General features: G+C 42.7%; 1 protein-coding gene and 1 pseudogene across 2 annotated transcripts; one reads left to right on the top strand and one right to left on the bottom strand.

Annotated features, from left to right (window-relative positions):
• The first annotated feature begins 1,061 nt into the window (after nucleotides 1-1,061).
• Nucleotides 1,062-5,804, top strand: LOC133924186 (transcription factor E2FA-like). Of its 2 annotated transcripts, none has more exons than XM_062369619.1 (14): nucleotides 1,062-1,450; nucleotides 2,725-2,914; nucleotides 3,052-3,108; nucleotides 3,247-3,332; nucleotides 3,422-3,510; nucleotides 3,589-3,640; nucleotides 3,774-3,826; nucleotides 3,927-3,977; nucleotides 4,079-4,127; nucleotides 4,277-4,342; nucleotides 4,443-4,519; nucleotides 4,597-4,828; nucleotides 5,165-5,231; nucleotides 5,337-5,804. In XM_062369619.1, exons 1-14 carry the CDS (start codon nucleotides 1,241-1,243, stop codon nucleotides 5,456-5,458), a joined length of 1,401 nt encoding a protein of 466 aa, XP_062225603.1. In that variant the 5' UTR covers nucleotides 1,062-1,240; the 3' UTR covers nucleotides 5,459-5,804. The 2 variants fall into 2 exon arrangements, with proteins under 2 accessions (XP_062225603.1, XP_062225602.1); XM_062369618.1 differs by having other exon boundaries at nucleotides 4,440-4,519.
• Nucleotides 5,805-5,953: 149 nt separating this feature from the next.
• Nucleotides 5,954-6,826, bottom strand: LOC133925468 (uncharacterized; annotated as a pseudogene).
• Between the last annotated feature and the right edge of the window lie 15,532 nt (nucleotides 6,827-22,358).

Below are 22,358 nucleotides of genomic sequence, written 5' to 3'. Positions count from 1 at the left end.
TAGAAATTTTAGCCACACTCTGAAATATTAGGTCAGTCAAATTTTTTCTATAGTAAAGCTAAGTGAGATTTTAATATTTAACATAGTTGCTTCCATTTTGGTTAGCAGAACACTACTCTATTTACTCTAATTTTGATATGACCTAACTTTAGCAAGATTAAAATTTGACTTGCTCCATTTCTTAGAGTTAAGACCAACAACCCCTAAATACATGGACAAGAGTAGAATAGGAATATTTTGAAGAGCAACAGGCCTAACAGGCCTACCGGACGCCAACCAAGCAATCCTACTGCGGTACTGCCCCTTCTGTGCAACTTTTACATCCAACCCCTCAGACAAATAATTCGTGACTTGTTACGAATGAAAACGGACTAAAACAATCTAGAAAATCCTCTAACGGCTTTTATTACCATTTAAAAAAAATAAAATTGAAAACAAGAAAACTGAAAACAGCTAGAACTGAAGAATATCGAGATATAAAAAATAAACCAATCCAAACACTTCAAAGTGGGAACATGACTCATAGAACTATAACTTTAAATATCGATACGACGTATAATTAATTCACATCAATAAAATAATTCATATCATACATAAATAGATCATGTAATGATATAAATCTTAACAAAAATAACTATTATATCGTAACTTGAGCACTCAATATAATACATAGTCACAAATAGACATACACTGATATATAGCCACACATGTTATAATAATAAAATAATAAAACATCAAAACATATATAAATAATTTTTCACACAACATACAGCTCATTAACATCATTTATCATAATTCATATATGATCACTTCTTGTTTCTCTTTCTGCTCGTTCTTATTCTTCTTCTCATACAATTGAAAAATACAAATCCCTATGAAAAACTCTCAATTAAAAGCGGAATTCTAATCATTCAGTCGGTAAAATAGTAAAATCGTTTTAATTCTATTTTCACGTAAGTTCCGAAAATCCGAAAAAAGAGAAGAGAAAACGGATTGGAATGGACGCAAAACATAGCTTATTTCCCTCGTTTTCTTCTCCTCCTCGCGCATTTCCCCGTTAACCCCTCGCCACCCCGACTCTTGCCCCCACCTCCCGCCTCGCCGCTGTCGCCAACCTCGCCGGAACCCTACCTTAGGCGCCAGCTTCACGACGATCTCCGGTGCGACGATCGGCACCTGTTACTCTCCGCGTCGGGCAACCGCGGGACCGTACGCGCCGCCGTTCCCTCCGCCGGAGACCATGTCGGGAGGCGGCCGCCCCGTGGCAGCGCAGCAGATAGTGCAGTCGTTGCAACGGAACGGATCGCCAGCACCAGCATGGCCACCCTTCGCAGCTGCGCTCGGCGACTACCGCCGGTTCCCCCAGCCGTTGTCACCTGCCGCGGCGGCGGCCGCGCCCCGGGCTGACGGTTGCGGCGAGATCGAGGAGGGGATCGCCATCAGGACACCGGTGAGTCGACGCTTTGAGCTTACAGAGGACCTTCGCTACAGATTTGCTTGTTGTTTTTCAGGGTTTTTTTGGGTACGGATTTGGTGAGATTTTGTGCGAGGTTGGAGGTGTCATTTGGCGGAACACTTTCTGCGATATTGTGGGCACTTTTCGGAATTATTATGCTCGTGTAAGGTTACTAGGTTAGCAAGTAGATTTGGGTGAAATTGTGGGCAGCTTGTTAGTTTACCCCAATAATTTGGGGGAGTCTAAAAATGCTGCAGCTGTGAAGCTTTCACGCATCAAAAGCGCGAGGTCTATTGGCTGTCTGGTATCGATTGCAAAGTGAAGAATTTATGTAATGTGGTTTGCTGGTCTGCTGACTGCTGTGAGATTTGCGGGTACAGATTTGAGGTTTGGGGTGGTGGTTATGGTTTTAATTACAAATGCTACTGGTTATGTTTTTTAATCCTACATGGCCGCTCGGAAGTTGCATCATATCGGCTTTGAGAGTAGGATCAGGTGCCTTGTAGTTGTAGGGCCAGCTTAATTGTGGGTTCACTTGTTTCGCATAGTTGCAAGCAGTAAGGATTAAGAAAGTCTCAATTCAAGTGCTTCTATTGTGCTATCCTTTTGTACATTTTCGTTATTGCTGCAAGTCATCATGCCCTTATGCTGTATATATCTACAAACTAGAGCTTCATGTTGTCATATCCGATGCTGGTTGCTAGAGATACCAGTTTTCTTTGGTTGCTAGAGTCATCATGGATCGCCTTGGAGCACTGTGCTTGTTTCTGTTTAAAGGTTATAACACTAAATTGGTGTGGAAACACGTATCTCTTGTATAGTTAGCAGAACTTTTCAGGTTGAAGCTCCACAAATATAGTTGTGTTAGTGTTTAGACATGTTCTCAAATTTCTTAGAAGTTGGCTTGTAAGTTAGGATAATTAGGTAGCTCTGATATGATCAGTATCTTTGTAATCAAAGCATCTATTTCTGGCACTGCTGCAACTTTCACAAGGTTTCTTTGGGATCTTGGGACTTTGTTGTAATTTTGTTGAGAGAACTGCATTGTGATATGAGCTATTGCATTTCTTCTAACTAATTATATAGCTGAGAATAGAATATCTCTGTATCCCTTAGTTGGTATATTATAACTTATGCTCAGCATACACTTATTCCATTTTTTGAGGTCTTGTCAGGGTTTAGCACTTTAGCATCCATTGCAGGTGCTACCATATATGTCTATTTTTAATGTAATTGTCAACTGATACGTTTCCTCCTCTTATGTGCAGCTAAAAAGAAAAGCTCCATATGGAGAAAGTGATACTGCTGAGTCAACTGGATGGATGATGACCAGTCCTGGGTTCACCGAAGGAGTTGGCTGTCCACTTATGACCCCAGTTTCTGGAAAAGCTGCAAGGACATACAAGTCAAAGGCTAAATGCAGCAAAGCTGGACCTCAGACACCTATATCAAATGCTGGCAAGTAAAAAATTGTTGTTCTATGATACTGGTTACATCAACATAATTCATTTCTCATAACTTTTGCTTCTCTTCCTTTGTATTTGTTTCATCTGTCTAATAGTTAGTTGAATGCACACGCCTTTGTGTTTTAGCAGGTTCTCCTGGCAATCCACCTACACCGGCTGGTTCTTGCCGCTATGACAGTTCATTAGGTGATCCTAGCAGCCTCATCTAAAAATTGACTGTTGTAATCCACTATTGTGCCGCTTTCTATATCTGGTACTCCGGTTACATTGTCTTGTTCCATATCAGTTATTTTACTGACAGCTATTTATGTGGTGTTTGTTCAGCACTATTGACCAAAAAGTTCATCAATCTGCTCAAGCAGGCTCAAGGTGGCATTCTAGATTTGAATAACGCTGCAGAGACTTTAGATGTAGGAAATTTTTCCTCATTTAAGCTGGCATTGCTCCGTGCCCCTCTTGAATTCTGATGTAAGCTTCTAGTTGATTTCTGAAAAATCAGGTTCAAAAACGGCGCATGTATGACATTACAAATGTCCTCGAAGGAATTGGGTTGATAGAAAAGAAGCTTAAGAACAGAATCCGTTGGAAGTAATCGTTGTCTTCCTTCTCTGTATACCCTTTTATGCTTTGTATTTATGGTGTGGCAACTAACCTCATAAATTACAGGGGTTTGGATGACTCAGGAACTAACTTGTATAATGATATCTCAGTTCTGGAGGTATTTATTTCAGTAGATTCCCCTTTCAGTTTCATGTAATCATGTCGAAAGTATCAAATTCATGGTAAATGTATCTGTATGTAGACATAATAGAATCTGAGTCTAAGCAGCACTTGGTGTAACCTTCTCGCAGAAAGAAGTTGAAAATCTTAGTCTCCAGGAGCAAGTATTAGATGAACATATAAGGTTGGTAGCTGCTCGAGTTTGCAAAACTATTGGCTGCAGTTTTTTATGCTGCTATTTCAAATGCGATAGTGATATCGTCTAAAAATAGTTCTCTTTGCAGTGCCATGCGTGAAAAGCTAAAGGAGTTTACTGAAGACGAAAGCAATCAGATGTAATTGTATTTCTTTTGTGTTGGGCTGTTGGGATGCTTGTATGTCTCTATTTAACTGTTTAATCATGTAGTAATCTATTTTATGTTATTCCTGTTTTTAGGTGGCTATATCTAACCGAAGATGACATCAAGGGATTGCCCTGCTTTCAGGTTTGTTTACATTTCAATGAAATTTTGTATTGTCGTTTTCCAAAAGGTCATCCTATTTCTGACTATTCAGAGTTTCCTTAATACCAATCATAACTATCTGTGCTGAATTAATTCTGTTGTGAGCTCATGTAGCTTTTGTCATTCTGCAGAACCAAACACTAATTGCAATAAAAGCACCTCATGGTACTTCTGTGGAAGTACCCAATCCTGATGTGGTAACGAACTAGTAAAACAATGAGCTGTCCATATACACTTATTGTATGTTTAGGTATTATTAACTAATGCATAAGTTTTGTTCATTTGTTCCATCAGAAGACTGGTGATTATTTTCAAAGGAGATATAGAATAGTAATACGGAGTACAATGGCCCCTATTGATATTTACTTGGTTAGGTAATGTTTGAATCTTCTCTTGAAGATTGCGACATGAAAAGTAAATTCTCTGACAAACGTCCTTGCAATATTATTAGTAAATTTGAGGAGAAAATGGAGGGAAAGCTGGGTGGTGTTGCAACACCGTCAAGAAACACAAATGTGGCAAAACATTCCGCCATAGAAGCCTCCAGAACAATAGAAACTGGACAAAGGAGCAGATCGAAGGAGGTGTTGCTTAATGCTCAGCATATCCAGAAAACTCCAGATCTAAGTGCTTCATATGATTTTGAAGGAGCGATGATGAAGATTAATCCTTCAGATGTTGATGTAAGTTTGATTGGAACTGTGTGAACTTACCTTTTTTATATATAAATAAAATCCTATACAAGGTGAGGCAATCCATAATCATATCAGTGAACTGAGAACATCCAATTCTAACCTTTTGACTTTATCAAAAGTTTACACAGTTATGAACTCCAATTCTACATTACATGCGTACTCTTGAATTTTTCAATTATTTGATTTCTTTCTATCCTTGTACTTCGCATCATTGTTACTTGCGGAAGATACACTGTTTGCCCCTACATGCTGTTTCCTTTCCACGCAATAAGTTCCAAAGCACATGTAGATTCAGTGACTCGTGATCCTGCTATAATTTTGCAGAGTGATGGGGACTACTGGCTTCTTACAGATGGTGACGTCAGCATTACTGATATGTGGAGATCAGTGCGTATCCTTTTTGAAATGTATTCATGATGTCTTGTTTAAATCTCATCTACTATAACTCTATAAGTATTTGCAGTTGCTGCATTGAAGTACTTAACATGGTAAACAGCAGAAGTGCAGTGGGATCCGATAGACCCCAATGATTTTTCAGCCGAAGAGGTAAGCACCACACGCGCAATCAACCAGGAGCCAGCTGCAGTGGGGGAACCTACAGCTGTGGGCTCTAACTAGGGATAGCCAATTATTTTATACAGTGCATTCTCGACAAACTATAATGTGGGCCATAAATTCAAGCTTAGTCGAGGATATTTTGGAACAAAGTGAGTTCGTTTTCTGGATGGCAAATGTTCTTCGTGGGACTCCTTGGAGGCTGGTGGTTTCTATCACATTCCACGTACTTTCTCAGGGTGGAAGGCAGTCAGGCAGCGGTCAAGATGCACATACTGAGATAGAACTTTGTTGTGAGCTGGCGGCGTATGTATTTGGTAACTTCCCATCGTATCAGTAGTGTGGTTGTAGCCTTGTAGGACAATGTTCCAATCAGGCGGCTCTGCTTATTCAGGTGCCTTTTTCCAACTCAGGGTAGAGTGAAGCTTATGCCAGTCTAATTTTGTGTACATATTCTGTCTAGGCTGGTTAGATGTGTAGAAAGTACAATTCCTGAGTAACTACTGTCCGATGTCTGGCATGTTTCGCAATTACATGCCAAAAGGTGTAAACATCATCGCTAAATTCTGATGCAGCTGCATTATATGCATAGACCACACGATTCAGTAAGGCCAAAACAGGCGCACATCGAAGTGACTATACTTTACAGGTGCATCAGTCGCCGCCCTTCCTGATCTTGCCAATCCAGCTAGCCACGACCGGCGTCAGCGCCACCGTCGGCGGGAACCTAATCGGAGACGCCGCCTTGTGGGCCGCGCAGGCTAGCGCGAACGTCCCGACCTTCCCTCCGGTCTCGCCCGTCGTGATCCCGACCTGCAAAGAACAAGAACCATATCGTTTCAGGGAACGATCTGCGGCCAGCTCGACCCGAAAGAAACTTGCGGTAGTTCGCGGCTCACCTTGCCGAGCAGCTGTTGCACGTCGACGCTGGTGCTAATGAGGAGGTAGCAGAAGGTGCAGGAGATGAGCGAGAGCGTGATCGAGGTGGCCAGGTACGCGCCGCCGTACTTGGCCGTCCTCGACTTCTTTCCCTCTCCTCCCTCGGCGCCTTCCTCCTCCTTGGAGCTAAATATCTGCAGCAACGCAAACGTAACACGATTCATTATCTCACAGGTGCTTGGCGAGTGAGTCCAGTTGCTATCTCGGTGTCTCTTCTTACCTTCCAGAGGCCGAACTCGAGGCCGTACTTCTCGGTGATCTCCTCGGCCGTGTTGGCCTCCCCTTCGTCTCTTGCACGGCCGAGAGCGAGAGCCTCCGGCGCGGCGGCCGGAGGGCTCCGGAGGTGAGGAAGCCGCGCTGGAGCAACCGGCAGTGGCGGTGCCTGGCCGTGGGCGAGGCGAGGCTGGGGAGGTTTCCGCCATGGATGGGCGTGGTTGGGACTTGTGGAGTGGAAGGAGCAGAACGAAGGGAAGGCGGGGGCAGGACAAGATAGGAGAATCAGGACTGTCGGACTAGTGCTATGCTTGCTTTATACTTTACATTTATATTATACACGTTAAGAAAGAAATTAAAAGTACGAGACCTTTGATATTCCGAAACACATAATACTATTAGGTATGTTTGTTTCATACTGTTTCTGATTTCTGTTTCTGTTAGAAATCTAAAAATAAAAAAAACCAAATAAACGAGTTTGCTGAATAGTATATTTAGAGAAGTTAGAAGTCTGTTTCTAACAAAATAAACTAGAAATCGAGAAGCTAGTTGACAATAGCTTTTCTGAAAAGTAGTGTGCTAAAAAGTTAAAAAATTAGTATAAAATTTAACAGCTAAAATCTAAAATCAGCTTTAAAAAATAAAAACACAACTTTTTAGAGAAGTAAAAACAAAAATCCAAATAAACAGATCTTAAACACACCTGTACACTCTAACCTAACATGAGCTAATAGCAGGTGCTATCCAGGAAATAGCACCGTACAACACTCGAGTGCCGATCCTTATGATCGAACTCGGATGAGTAGGCTGGCCAATGCCGGCAGTACCACCGAACCAGCGGCTCGTTCGCAGTGCTATGCTTGCTTACGCAATTATGCTTGTGATGGACGGCTGCTATCCATTTGGGCCTGAGCATTTCTGGGCTCATAGGCTGATGTGGGAGAAGCCAAGGAGTGCCGACGTGAGGTGGAAGCAAGGGACAAGTTGCCCATCCCATGGTAGTTGTTACAACCAATATCAACACCATTCGGAAGGATGTCTTATATACATACTTGATTCAATGCAATGGAACATATGAATTCATTCTAATCTTGAGTTTCAATCACTATCTACAATTTCAACTCTAATACGTTGTTAGTCACCATGCTTTCAACGCGCTAATCGGCTGGCAACAGAACGGTAAGCACAAACATTGCCATGGCTTCATCTTCTCTGGTAGATCAACATCAATCAATTGGATAATTGCTTACCAAACTCACGGCTTTGGAGGCCGCCATCCTCCATCTTCTTCCACCTCGCCCTTGCATCGGCCAGCAACGTTGTCATTGTCGTCATCTGGATGTTGTCACTGTACATCCTTTGGTGCTCCTACATGCGTTGGCGATCCCCACAAGGTCAGCCTAGGGTTCACTTTATAGGCCAAAAACCAGTAGTAAACCCGATTTACCGGTTTTACCGGTGGGTATCAGTAAAAAAACAAACCGGCTAAATTTTTTTAGATTAATTTGAATTTTAAAATATATATAGTATTAGAGTCATAAAATATTTCACAAATTATCATCTAACACATTGTTAATGTGCATCATTTATTTCTATGAGGTCCTAGTTCGAATCCTCCTTATCTCTTGATTTTCTTTTTCCTCTTAAAATCCTTTGGTTGCAAATCTAAATTTCAAATTTAAAGCCATCTTTCATAAATGTCTCTACAGTCTAAAAAAGATTGGATCCTATTAAAAAAAACACTTACCGATAATATTTAAATTTTATTTATTTAAATATTGTTTAAATTTATTTAAATTTATCTGAAATATCTCTAGTACATCTGATATCTCTGAAAAATCGGATTTATCGGTAAGATTTTCCTCGTCAACCCGTCCCGCATTGGCTCGTCCTCATAACGCGACCATCGCCTCGCCTTCGCGGCAGCAGCGGTAGACCGTAGATGGCCCTCATCGTCGTCGTTGCCCATGGGGCGAACTCATGGACATTCTCTCCACGACGGTCGGCCTGCCTGCACCGCCCACCCTCAAGCGGGCAAACCTCTTCGTGGCAGCGGGTAAAGCCAAGGTGAATAAGGCAACCGGCGGCGGCCGACACAACCCCGCACGGTGGAACCAAGTCGGTGTGTTTGGTTGTCCGCATGAGGTTTTGTAGAGCTGCATCGTATATCCTGGATGAGTAGAAGCAGGCTGAGGGGATCCGTATTCTGGAAAAGAAGTATGTTTGGTTGGTTGGATGAGCGGATGCAGGTGGATTTTGAGTTTGTGTTTGGTAGGTTGAATCTCAGACTGCATGTGAGGATTCGTTGTCGCTAACGAGTGGGCCCCGCGTCGGCCAGGCTGCATCCCGCCGGCCAGGACGGCACCTACGGCTGATTCGGCCTGCTCCCGGCATGTAGCACGCGCGCGTATTCGCTGCACCCGCGGCTGCAGCGCGCTCCGTCGCTGCACCCATCCAAACGCGCTGCTCCCTCGTCGTATACGGCTGTGGCTGCACGCGCGGCTGCATGCACGCACGGCTGCGCCCATCCGAACACGCCCAATCTGAATGGGTCGGTGCGTCTCCTTCGCATTGCTCTTCGGGCAGCGCACTGGCGACGCCCCAAACTGGCCGCATGGACCTAAGACGGTGTCGGTTCTCACGGCGGTGGCCGGCCATGCGGCATTGCACATCTGGCGGCATCGGCTGGAAGCTCGGCATCACCCTGGCGACCACCCTAGGTGGCAGCAGTGTGGTTGGTCGACGCTCGCCCTCCGATGGAGTCAGCCCATCCGGTGACCTCCCGACGTCAATGGCGACCGGCGGAGGCCGACGCCTTCCCGGCGGTGCCTACCCTCAAGGCGAGGCAGCAACCGGCACGCGGTGCGATGGCAGCGGTGGCCCAGCCCTAGTGGCAAACTGGCGGCGGCGCCAAAGAGGAGTGGAGTGGGGAAATGAAACCTAACCGCTGCCCAACCTCCATGTGAATGCAATGTCATTCTTGCAAAAACACCCTTGGTTATCTCTAGATTTGCAAATCCTACATAAAAACACTTCTGTAATTTATGTTTAAGTCCTACAACTTTGCATAAAATGTGTTATGTAAATATGCATTCCAGACCCTCAAGTCATGATGAATCGCATAATAATGTGTATTACTGCATTTTTAACATATTACCTCATTAATAGTCCATATATTGCAGTTTATTATATATTTTCATTTATTCCTTGCAATTAGGGAAGACCATCCTAATGTGTTTTCTAAGAAAAAAATTCTTTAAAGACTCCTTGTATGTGTAATGGACACAAAGACCTCCAAGTTTTGTTGGGTCACTGCCTCATGGGTGCCTCCATTGCTGAGAGTCCATGGCTTCGTGCTCCGGTGTGCTCACTGAAGATTGGACATCAGATATTTAAGAGAAAAAAGATAAAGATATATGGGCAGCAGGACAAAAACTTCAGTACGGTCCATACTCCAACCAAGTCTTTAATCTGTACATAATCCTGATGCAAAAGAAAAATGGTTATTAAAATGTTCTCTTGCAAAAAACTAAACAATGTATGCCTCATGTAAACTGATGATATACATCAACATCAAATGCCTTGCTTCCTCAACGTCTCTGGCTCTTTGCTGATGTACACGTCGACAAAAAAATTGTAGTCGCCAAAGAGCCCTAAAACAAACAGGTTCAGTATGGGCAACTGACACACAAAATAAATGCATACATCTAACGATTATTTGAGTAGAGAAATACTAATATGCATACCGTGGTGGCCTCAATGGCGATGCCAGGGGCGGAGTGAGTGAAGACTTGCCGGAAGCCGAGCAGCGCCGCCACCCAGAAGACTTGTTATCTTGAAACTTTTAGAATACTTAGATGCCCTGGTGATGAAATATTGTCTCCAAAATGAAATTGATGCAATAGTTAAAAAGAAGAACAACAGATTATTTAGATACCTGGTGATGCTTGTTGCCTTCTCTTTCTTGAGCAGCTCCAGAGCCTAATGTTTCATGTTTTTCTTTTGCACCGACTTTTCCCTCACCAAGCACACAATCTGAGCATTTAGCTTCTAACCAAATACATAAACCTCTTTTGCTCATGCAGCATACTCTAACCAAATACGGACTTTTTCTCAGCTAGAGAATACTTTGGGCCATTGGAAAACTCAGAAATAGTTACGTAGGTAATCATGGCATATAAACTATATACTAAAACCCTCGGACCTCGGCAAGCTCCCAGGGATCGAGCTAGTGTAGTTTCCTACAGCACGTCCCTGCCATGTGGTCACCAGTCCCGACGCCAGCTTTCACCTCGCGTGAAACCCAGAGAAATCCAGCGCTTGCCTCCGCGAACTCCAATCGCTGGTCCATAGATCCTCACGCCCTCCTTCCATGTTTCACGTGTCATCTTCTCTCGCCTCCACCTCCTCTCACATCACCGCCGCCCGAGTCGATGCTACCGCCACCGTATCTGAGCAAACCACCGCCCGGATCCGCCTCCTCTGTCGCAAGTCAAAGCCGCGTCCCACCGGATTCAAGCCACTGTCGCCCGAATCGACGTTGACTTGAGCCACCGTCACCAATGTCTCCTCCCCGCTGCTCGAGAAGGAGGCTGCCGCTGGCAACAAGATGCGTTTCAGCGATGTCAGCTCCAAGGTAAAAGGTGGCGCCTCGGCAAATCCCCACTTTCCCCTACCAGATCTACCGCGTGTGCCTGTCGCTCTATGTCGTCTCTCCCTTCCTCGATAGTCATGGAGGAAGGATGAACCCAGGAGCATCGTTAGATCCACAACAGGGACCTCCTACGTTGTTCTGCTTGGATTGGACCCACGAGGCCAGAGCTGGGGATAATCTCACCATCGCAAAATCCATTGCCACTGTCCACCTTAGCCCCGTAGATCAGACATCCTCAAGCAAAAGCACATGCTCCCTCTCTCTCTCTCTCTCTCTCTCTCTCTCTCTCTCTCTCTCTCTCATGTGGTAGAGCAGTAGATTTAGATTGAAATCTTTCCTCTGTTCCATCTTTTTTGGGAAACACTTGCTTCCACTGCGACGGGCCTCCCCCGCCAGGTCGTCATGCAATCCCCACCTTGCTACCCTACGTAGTGCGCTGCGCCGACGATTGATCTGTTGCTGCCGTTGTCGAAGGTGCGCATGAGCTGGTCGTTTGGGTCATGGTCTAGGATGATGGCTTGGTTGGTACCGCACTGGTCGAGGCTTTTGCGGGCTCCAGGCGATTGGGGAACACACAACAAGTGTTTGATGAAATGGGCATGCGCTACGTCGTTGTTTGGGGCCTCATACTTGACAGGTAATGCATTGTAACTTTTCTGTAAGAGCAAGGTGCAGATTGAATCAGGATTATATACCGGCCCATCACTGTCGGTTCCTTATGAGCCGACAGTGATGGGGCATCACTGCAGGTTCATAGGCCACGTGAGAAGAACCAGCTATCATGGCTTATGAACTGGCAATGATAAGAGGAATCAATGCCAGCCGATGGCTTAAGTCGGCAGTGATGCCCAGTCATTTTATCACTACTGGCTTAAGCCACCGACCGGTAGTGATAGCTAGACATCACTGCCGGCTAGTCGAATGAGCTGGCAGTGATATGTACAATATAAAACAATGGTCCTCCCCTAAGTCCGAGCTCAACACCGTCCCCGATGACCTTCGTTGCCCTCACAGACGCATCATCGCTTCTGAGCCCTCTCCGTCCAATTCTATTGCTCGATGAGCTTCATAGTGCCATACCCAATATTTTGCACGCTCTAGTTCAATCTTAGCCCGTCATCGGCCCAGTGCTCCACGGACCACCACTGCAAGCTCGCCCACCTCACCGACGAACTTCGGGTTGTGAACTGCCTCTGCCCGAGCCGAATGCACAGTGAGTTTCACCATGGTCCAGGGAACCTCGCCGCTCCCTTCCCTTCCACTCTATCCCTTTGCAGCGCACCACCACCTTCGGCCTAGCTCTGCCGCGCGCCATTGTTGCTGCCAGCCATGTTTGCCACTGTACATGCCGTCGCCGACCCTTCAAATGAGTTTGCCATAGTGCGTTGACCATTTTGGTAACCCTCCCCGGCCAAGCTCCACCGCCGTTCGCCGCTGGCAAACGGTCAAAGTCAGAAAATCCAGAAAATGCCGAAAGGAATATTAGTTGTATTAATAAATCAGTTGAAATAATCTATAATTTGTAGAAAAATATCTAGAGCTCAGAAAAATATGAAACCAAGTTTGTTAGTTTTTTTTTGTCATGATCTACATGATAAAAATACATGCATGCAACTTGTTAATCCATAAATAAATCTTGAACACATAAAAAATACATATCTCTATTTCATTAAATATGCTGTAACTTGTTAATCCATAATTAAATCTTGAAATATTCAAAATTGGACAATCCAACTTTGTTAATCTTATTTTTTTCATACTCTGTATAGGAAAATATATTTCAAGCATGAAATGCTTGTTTAGCACTAATTTTTTGTTAATCTTGATTAAGCCTTTTAAACTTAAATTAATTTCTATAGAAATTAATAAAAATCATAAAATGTAAAACTAATTTTTTTAGGTCTTCTCTATATATACCTTACACAGTACAAATATTTTTTTGCCATGTTGAGTACTTCCCTCATGTGAGTTTGTTTGATCTACCTCATATAATTTTGGATTTAAAAACAACAAGCATGTAATTTGGTTAATTAAGTGGGCATAAGAACTCCAATTCATGTGATTCTTCCTCTACTGCATTCATAACCTCATGCAATACATCTCTACCAAATGTTATGTCATTTGGATCACATCTCATGGCATTTCCTTCATTCTCATTTTGATGCACTTTATCGCTCTTTAGAGAACGACATCGCGGAGTGTCATGAGGTTGATCCTGAGGGTGAATGCGCTGTTTAATTTTGATAAGTTATCGCTATATGTATATCATACATGTAAGAGTTGAATAATAAAGAAAATTTTTAGGGATGGCACCAACAAAAACTCATCGGACCCGGTTAACAAGGAGGAGCACCACGTGATTCTTCAAGGTAAAAGAAGGATTGTCGGAGTAGCGAATATCGTTAATGAGAAAGACTACAATCAATTCGATGTGCTAACTCCTTTCGGAGAGGACATCGACCTAGGTCCCATGGAAGACACCGACAAACCTCTATGTGTACGCCGTGATCACAATGAAGAGTGAATCGTTAAGATAAAGTAGCTAAATTGTATTAATTACTATGTATAAATTTATTTTAGATGCAATTATACCTCACTATATTATGGATGCTTCAATTTGTAGTTTATGGTGGAAGATGTATTTATTATTGAGCATATTGATTTTTGATTTTTAATGCATTAGCAATAACACAAGCACTATTGCTATGTATTACTATTTTGATTTTTAATGAATTAGCAATAGCACTAGCATATTGCTATTTGCATATTACATGATTTACATTAGCTATGGTAATGACTGTATTTATTTTCAATTTTTAATGATTTAAAATATTTATTGATGAAATTAGAATTTTTATTGAATTAGCAAATCGAATAAGTTTTTTCATTAGGATTTTAGGCCAACTGAATGTTAATAAACATAGATAATACAAACTAATTCGAAAACACTTGAGTAACAGAGGTTTAATTGTTCGGTCTTACATGGGCATGTCATGGGTTCGAGTCTTGGCGGATACACGTGCGCAGCTAAAATAATTGTTTTGCACCCCAGACCTACAGTGAAAGTGGTTTCATTGCCGGTGAACATATTCGACCAACACTAAAAGTTGTTTCATTGCCGGTGAACTTCTTGGGATGGCAGCGAAATATGTTTCATTGTTGGTTGTCCTATTGAGCCGACAATGAAGATCCCCTTTCACTGCCAGTCTTCATTTTGAGCCTATAGTGAAAGTCCTCCCCTATAAAAGTGCTCGACGCTTACACCTTTGACACTTAGAATTTTTTTTCCCTTCCTAGCATGTGCTCTCCGACGAATCGCCTCCCGATGCCGAGGAGCCCGCATTACCATGCATTGCGTCGTCATCCACCACCACCGTCGCCGAGGACCACCACCTCGACACCAAGGCTCTCGTCACCTCCTCCCCGACGCCGAGGAGCCCGTACTGCCATGCACTGCAGCCTCGTCCACCACCGCCATCATCAAGGACCACCACCTGACACCGAGGAGCCCATCGCCTCCACCCCAATGAGCACCCCGATGATGAGGAACCCATGCTGCGGTGCCTTGCGCCCTCGTCCACTGCCGTTGTCACCATGGACAACCACCTCGACGTCGAGGTAGGCCTCCTGGCTCCCCCTCTGTCTCCTTGTCCCCTCCAATTCCTAGGGTTCCAATGCAAGTTTGTACTGGTTCATGGCCAGCTTCTTGTCTGTTCAAATGATAAGAATAGATACTTGTGTGCTGGTCCTTTTGTTTGTTAAAATGATAAGAGCATATGCTGCTTGTGGTATTTTTGTGTGTTCAAATGATAAGAACAGACATGCTGCCTCGGTCCTTTTATGTGTTCAAATGATAAGAACAGATGCTACTTGTGGTCCTTTTGTGTGTTCAAATGATAAGAATAAATGCTACTTGTGATCCTTTTGTGTGTTTCAAATGATAAGAACAGATATGCTACCTCGATCCTTTTATGTGTTCAAATGATAAGAACAGATGTTGTTTGTGGTCCTTTTATGTGTTCAAATGATAAGAACAGATGTTACTTGTAGTCTTTTTGTGTGTTCAAATGATAAGAATAGATATGTTACCTCGGTCCTTTTGTGTGTTAAAATGATAAGAACAGATGCTACCTTAGTCCTTTTGTGTGTTCAAAATGATGCTTGTGAGTATTTCTCCTCTTCTGTTCTGGACAGTACTAGTACATATTCCCTTTGCTCGATGATGAATTGATACACTAAGACTGGACAATTTATTGAGTACAATAGTTTAGACATGTGATTTTCTAGTTGTTTGATATTTGTTGTAGCCCCTGGTGAGACTTGTTGATGGTTCTTGCTGGTCTGTACTTGTATATCGAAAAATATTTCTTGTGTTGTCCCTGCAGTGGGCTACCTATTATAATTTGATTCCTGGATGGTGTGCTACTGTAAGTTTAGAGATTTATTAGCATATCAGATTCTGGATAAAGAAGTTGATTCATCCTTTTTGTTCTATCATTACTTGTTTTATTTCCTGTGAGCACTTTTATACACCTATTGTCCAGTTCTTGCTGTATACTGAGGCCATATTTCTTTTTTTACTCATGTTATGTGTTGTATTAAAAATTGCATTGTTTTCATACTTATTTTTTTTTGCAAATGATGAAATTGGAGACCATGCATATGAATGCAAAGCTCGACTGTACGATTATTACACAAGTCTAAACAGGAAGCTGTTGCGGCATACAACAGTCAAGACATCTAGATTGAGTTAAAATTGGCTACCTTTGAAAATAAGGAGTAATTTGATTTAACATGTAAAGATGTCGTAACCCTAGTTCTTGTTGTAATCATTATTTTGCTATGTAAGATGATGTGACTTGTAAGATCAATGTGTCACTTGTCAGTACCTTTGTGCATATTTATGACTATTTTGGTACGTAAGATGTGACTTTTTTTTGTTAAATATGTTCATAATGTACTTAATTATAATATTATATGAGTATTCATTCTATCTATTGACTCCTTCATGGTTATCTCTCTTTCGACAACCTCTCTTCCTCCCTCGTCGGCTTTATCTCTATCTCCCTCCTTCCTCAGCTCTCTATATGTAGAATACTCAACCGCTCGTCGTCATCGTATGTAGAACTTCCAAAAAGGGATAGCACCCATCGATCTAGCCCATGTGCCAGAAGGAGTTGTAGTGTCACCGTCAAACATTGAAGAAGGTAGCCCAAGCCACTACCTCAATCTGGACCAATAGACTCCTATGGAGGCAATGAGGTAATTCATAATTAGAAGAATGCATCTGTTCGACATACTATCATATAGGTTCTTGATATATTATTTCGCTTATGCACAAATACCTGATGCTCCTGAGGGTCACGACAACGAGCAATCCTAGGAGCGGCATCAGGCCTGAGGTCCCTTGAAGATGCCTATGGGATGATTTGTGATCACCGAGGTCTCACAAGCAGGGGAGCCAACTACACCAGAGAGAGTTCTGGGACCCTACAAGTTAGTCTGTGGGATAGCTATTAAGGATCACGTGCCTATCAGCTACAGATTGTGGACTGATGAACTAGGTGATCCGCACATGGTTCCTGAATCAATCAAGAATGACATCCCGTGGCCCAAGATATTAGAGAGGTTCGAGTTCTATACAGAGACAGATATGTACGTAATTAAGCGTAAGGCGCTAATGATTATGAGCCTTTCATTTAAGATATAGAAGGGCACACCGAATAGAACCTATGAGCAGAAAGAAACAATACCAGATTTCAGCAAATGGCCACAACTGGAAAATCATTGGCAAGCCTTTGCGGAGTACAAGTTGTCGAAAGAAGCACAAAGGTTGAGTGAGGTGAAGAAAGCAAACTTGAAGAAGAACCTCTATCCCCACAAAATCAGTAGTCGTGGGTACATAGGAAAGAACGACAGTGGTAACAAAAGCTAGATGAATAATGATAGAGAGGTGTCACACCTAAGACGGAAGGTTAGAGCGAATGATCGACGTACTTCCTTCTTGGGAGGGGTTCTTTTTACTCGTCTGATGGAAGCTTATGCTTTACGACCTCCAAAGACTAAGAAGTGATGCAAACTCTTGCAAAAAAACTTGTGGAAGCCCATGAGCAGTCTGCACAAGGCTCTTTCAAGCCAAACAGGGATAGAAACGAGCTCACCTTAGCACTGGAAAACAAGGAGCACGGTGGTCGCACACATGGTGTTAGGGTGATGGATTGGAAATATGGATTCCCAGGCAACATCGACAGTTACAAGAGTTGAAAGAGATCCCAAGCAGAGCGAGATGTAGAACGAGAGGTGCAACAAGCTAAGATGATGGAAATGCTTGAACAAGCACTACAAAAAGAGAGGGAACATATACAGAAAAAGATAGCACAAGCAGTACAGCAAGACCTTATGCGTCAACGTGGCACCATTGTGAGCAAACAGAAATGATCGGCAGGGTCTCCTAATGTTGCGCACTCCAGCCCCTGTGGTCGTCAGAGTAGCTGCTCGTCCACGGGAGTTTCGGGAGCTGGCCCCATCACTTATCCTGTGGATCTCATCACAACACAGACACCGTGTGAACTACACATTGGTGCTAGAAACATTATCATCAAGGTGGCTTTCGGTGTGGCTTATCCCGCATCTCCCATGAACATTTTCACGGACATCCGATACTAGAGGGCTATGCCATGGTCGAAGTAGATGAGGCAGTTGACCAGTACCGTCATGTTGAGGTGGACTACCCCATAGAGGAGGGGGAAAACACTATAGGAGAGAATGATCACATATTCATCGTGTGGGAGAAGGCATATATAGTGTTTCCACCAGGGACAGATACCGAGAACCTTTGCTCTCCACTACACCTCGGGCCACTATCGTCTCGAAGATCTCCCTCTCCTCAGCTATCTCCTAGAAGAAGTTCACCTCCCCAACCATCACCTCGAAGAAGCCATGGTACAAGTGCACCCACTGTCAGTGCACCTAATCCGGAGGATCCTATTGTGGCCTTCAACCAGCTTTCAGAGTTGGTACCATTAGATGACTCTTGGACAGAATGTTCTTCCAAAGATGATGCGAAGGAGGAGCAACAAGCAATGGCCCGTAAGCGTGCCTAGGAGGATGAGGATGAGAGGCTAGCCCGTCAGCTGTGCGCTGCAAAGGAGCAAGAAGCAGCATCCCGTAAGCGTGCCCAGGAGGAGGAGGACGAGAGGTTGGTTCGTCAGTGTGCTATGGATGAGCACGAGAGGGTGGCCTGTGAGTGCGCTACGGAGGAGGTGAAAGGCTCAAACCATAGTGGCGTTCAGGCGTCCGACTTCAACATCTTTGACACGCCGATGAGCCTGGAGCATAGGTGACGTTGTGGTCGATCAAGCATGGCTTGGTCCTCCGCTCGACCACCATCACCCCTCGGTGTCCTCGAACATACACATGCCATCAGCCGTCCGAGAGGAGACGCGTTCCTCATCAAGGAAGAGGTAGAGGGATACTGGACTGGCTCAACTTGACCGAATTTTTTTTGGGGGGGGGGGGGTGACCTGTGAGAACTATTATGTATATATGTATGTTTGTCGATGCCCAGCACCTTCATTGTATGACATGAATTACTATGTATTAATAAAAGTAAATTTATTATTGATTTATATTAAATATATCTCATTGTATGCATGTATTGAGAGGGAGAGAGATGAAGAGATCGAGGACAGAGGGAGGGAGGACAGGGAGGAGAGGGGGGAGACCAGAGAGGCAAAACATTACTGGCTGAAGGCTCCAACTAGTAATGATGCCTTAGGAATCACTACCAGCTGATAGGAGGAGAGGGGAGGGAGGCTAGAGAGGCAAAACACTGCTGGCTAAAGGCTCCAGCCGGCAGTGATGCCTTTGAAATCACTAGCGGATGAAACCACCAGCCGATAGTGATTCCTAGGCATCACTGCCCGCTGGAGCCTTCAGCCGGTAGTGAAAACATCTTTCACTACCGATCCTCCGCGTTAGCAGTGATAGTCCCCGACTATCACTGCCTGTTACCCACTACTGACTCCAAAACCGGTAGTGAAGGGGGTTTTAGAGCCGGCAGTGATAGGAGGTTATGCAGCAGTGAATGTAGTAATTGTGAAGGGGACTCCATGCGCATAATAGTTATGCTTCATGTGGATTTTTCAATGAATGGAAGGATGAAATGCTACTGTCTATGAGCTTTCTATTTTCAGAATTATATAGCTCAAGATGCTTGATTAGCTCCGCCATATCTTTTAATACATTTGCATATGTTCAACAAAGTACCCAATTAAAATTATTTAGGGGCAACAAGTTCAGATGCTATCATTTAAAAATCAGTTTGGCCTTGACTGCTGATTTTATGGTCATTTTGTCAGTCTCCTACAGTTTGTAAGTTCCATGCAAATATTGCCAAAATATTTCTAATATAGTCTTTTGGTAATGGTTACCTATTCCCTCATATTGCAGTGGCGTTCTTAGAATTAATCCCATCTTTATCCCAGTACAAATATGTCGTTGTAGTTTGCGCTTGGCTTCTACAATTTAGTCAAGTACTACTATGGTTTAAAAGGACACCATTGGCAAAATTGTTAGTGTATATATTTTTCAATAATGCAAAATCAAAGTTCACAAATTAATTGAAATATTTCCGTATCAGACAGTTGACAACACTAAAAGATAGAAAACACCATTTTCTACAGGGAAACACTCTTCTGATGGCAGTAAAATTTCAAGCTTACTGCATTTTGTCAATTTCAATTAAATATTGCTTACTTTCATTATTACTTAGCCTTCGATCTTTTACGATAGTTTTCTGCCTTCCTTCGGTAAAAAACCTTCTTAGCATCAATGTAGTTTCCTCTAGGAAAAAACTATTTTGTTACACATTAGTTGAACTTTCCACTAGACAGTTTGAATATAGAATATATGCTTTTCAATGTGCAGTGATTAAGAAAGGTATATGCATATCTGTATATATGGCATTTGTATTCGATCTTCTTTACCATATTCCTTCCATTAATTTTCCATGCTTACAATAATGAATATAAATGCTGTTTTCATGGAAATATGAGGCTTAGAGTGGTTTAGTCTTAATCACTATCATTTTACCTTCTTTTATTCAAATGTTTAGTCTAATATATGTGGATGAAGAAAAACAGAAACCAACATCATCTCTTGAGATTAACATTTGTCATTAAGCTCCCACATGATCATATTATGTCATTTATAAACCTGAGATTAATATATTGCCCGCATGTAGAACTACTCTACATTTGCAATATTTTTTACTTAGAACAAGCTGTTAATTTGCAAGGTACTGCTTCTCCCTTTCTCCTAAACAGCAAAACCCTAGCGTCGTTACCATGTGCGGTTGAGGATAGAGGGATTCTACCCTCGAGATCACTCTCATTTGATTTAATTCACAATTTCCTTGGTCCTACTCTCCACAAATCAAATCTACACAGCAGTAAAAAGATGTTGATCTACTTTCTCCACCTATGCTATGCTTCTCTTCTTCTTATACGAACTATTCTCTAATGCTTTTTTTTTTGCCTCGATCATACAGATCTCCATCACCACCTCCAGATACTCGACTACTTGAGCATTTGAGTTCTTGGTCTTCACAACTAGTACAAGGTAAGTGCAATGTTCATTGCTCATTAGCACTTAGCTTTGTAGTCTTCTATTTTTCAACAATAGTTAGCCATGCGATATTCTGATCTTGGTGCTGTGTTGTGCTTAATAGCACTAAACCATGAATCATGCATATATAATGGGCATATTATATGCAGAGTAAAGATGCTATGAGACTCCTGTCAAATTTTATCTTACATTCAATGAGTCTGGGATCGATGGCCTCCCATACCCCTGCTATGAGACTCCTGTCAAATTTTATCTTACATACAACGAGTCTGGGATCGATGGCCTCCCATACCCCTGCTACTGTTCTAGCAGTGCATTTGTTAGAGGCAGTCGCAGGCGAAGCACTCCATTCTACCTAGTCTACTCCTGTGGCCTACTGAATGCCCGAGCTACCCATCAACACTAAGAAAAAAAAAGGCACTTTTAACATACAAAATGAGATCTTCTCGAAGGGGGCCAAATCAAAAGACTAAGGTCGTGGCTCTGTTCGAACCACGAGTACTGATAGAGGGCGGGACATCACCACGAGGATATAGCGATTTAGGAGTGATAAAAAGGTGAGTACCTGAGTAGGGGTGGAGGGGGCTATCTCGTCTGGAGTTGGCAGTTTGCATTGGAAGGTGAGGATCGTCACAACCTCCACTGATCGCAACAGGCAGCAAGTGGAGGTGGGTCCAAGGGAGAGGTCCATCTCATAGACGGACAGAGGTGGAGGCGATGGCACACTACTATAAAAAAGTCTCACTGTCAGTTCAAAAATTACATTATTGACGGATTTTTAACAGACAATGATAACCCAACTATCACTGTTGGTTCACATAATTAACTAACAGTGATAGTTAGATTATCATTGCTAGTATATTACATGAACTGACAGTGATAATCCCGTACCCCAAAATCTAGCTATTATCAACAATAACATATTAAAAAAAGCACATATACATACACAATTTATCACATATCTTTCTAGCTCGACACATTTCATTCATAAATCACATATATATATACATAATTAACATGTCATTCACAAATATTTCTTGGTTAGTTGGGACAGAGCTTAAACTCTCTAACTCACAAATTGTTTCAAACATCTCAAGGTTCACTGGAAATATTCATTCAAGGGAACAAATAAGCGGTTTAACCTCTCTTGCTACCTGAAATTATCTAACTCGGCAAGTCCTGAGTGTTTATTGAAGGTTGCGCTTTATATGCCGACTAGTAAAACTTACCTTTCTGACTTATCAGTTCATTATTGATGAACCCGATAAATTGTTCTTGAATGACGTTGATGTGATGTTATAGGAGTTTACTTGTGTTCAACTTGATTAGTTGTCATTAGAAGAATTGAAGGAACCAATCCTATAGAAGACATATAGAAATTGAGAAGCATGCATCAATATGTATTTACATACCTCTGTATCATCTTGGAGCACCTTATCTCCGGTGAATGTGTACATGAACTCATATGCATAGAAGCCACATAATTTTTTGGTACAAATTCAATATCAAATTGAATTCTCAATGAATGAG

The sequence above is a fragment of the Phragmites australis genome, chromosome 7 (assembly GCF_958298935.1).
Source record: "Phragmites australis chromosome 7, lpPhrAust1.1, whole genome shotgun sequence".
Lineage (NCBI taxonomy): Eukaryota > Viridiplantae > Streptophyta > Magnoliopsida > Poales > Poaceae > Phragmites > Phragmites australis.
This window is presented reverse-complemented; position numbering and strand designations above follow the sequence as displayed.

Coding starts and splice junctions, on each gene's coding strand:
- LOC133924186 (XM_062369618.1), top strand. CDS start 1,241: ATGTCGGGAGGCGGCCGCCCCGTGGCAGCGCAGCAGATAGTGCAGTCG. Junction 4,520..4,596: donor ATTGATATTTACTTGGTTAG/GTAATGTTTGAA, acceptor CAATATTATTAG/TAAATTTGAGGAGAAAATGG. Junction 4,829..5,164: donor TTAATCCTTCAGATGTTGAT/GTAAGTTTGATT, acceptor ATAATTTTGCAG/AGTGATGGGGACTACTGGCT.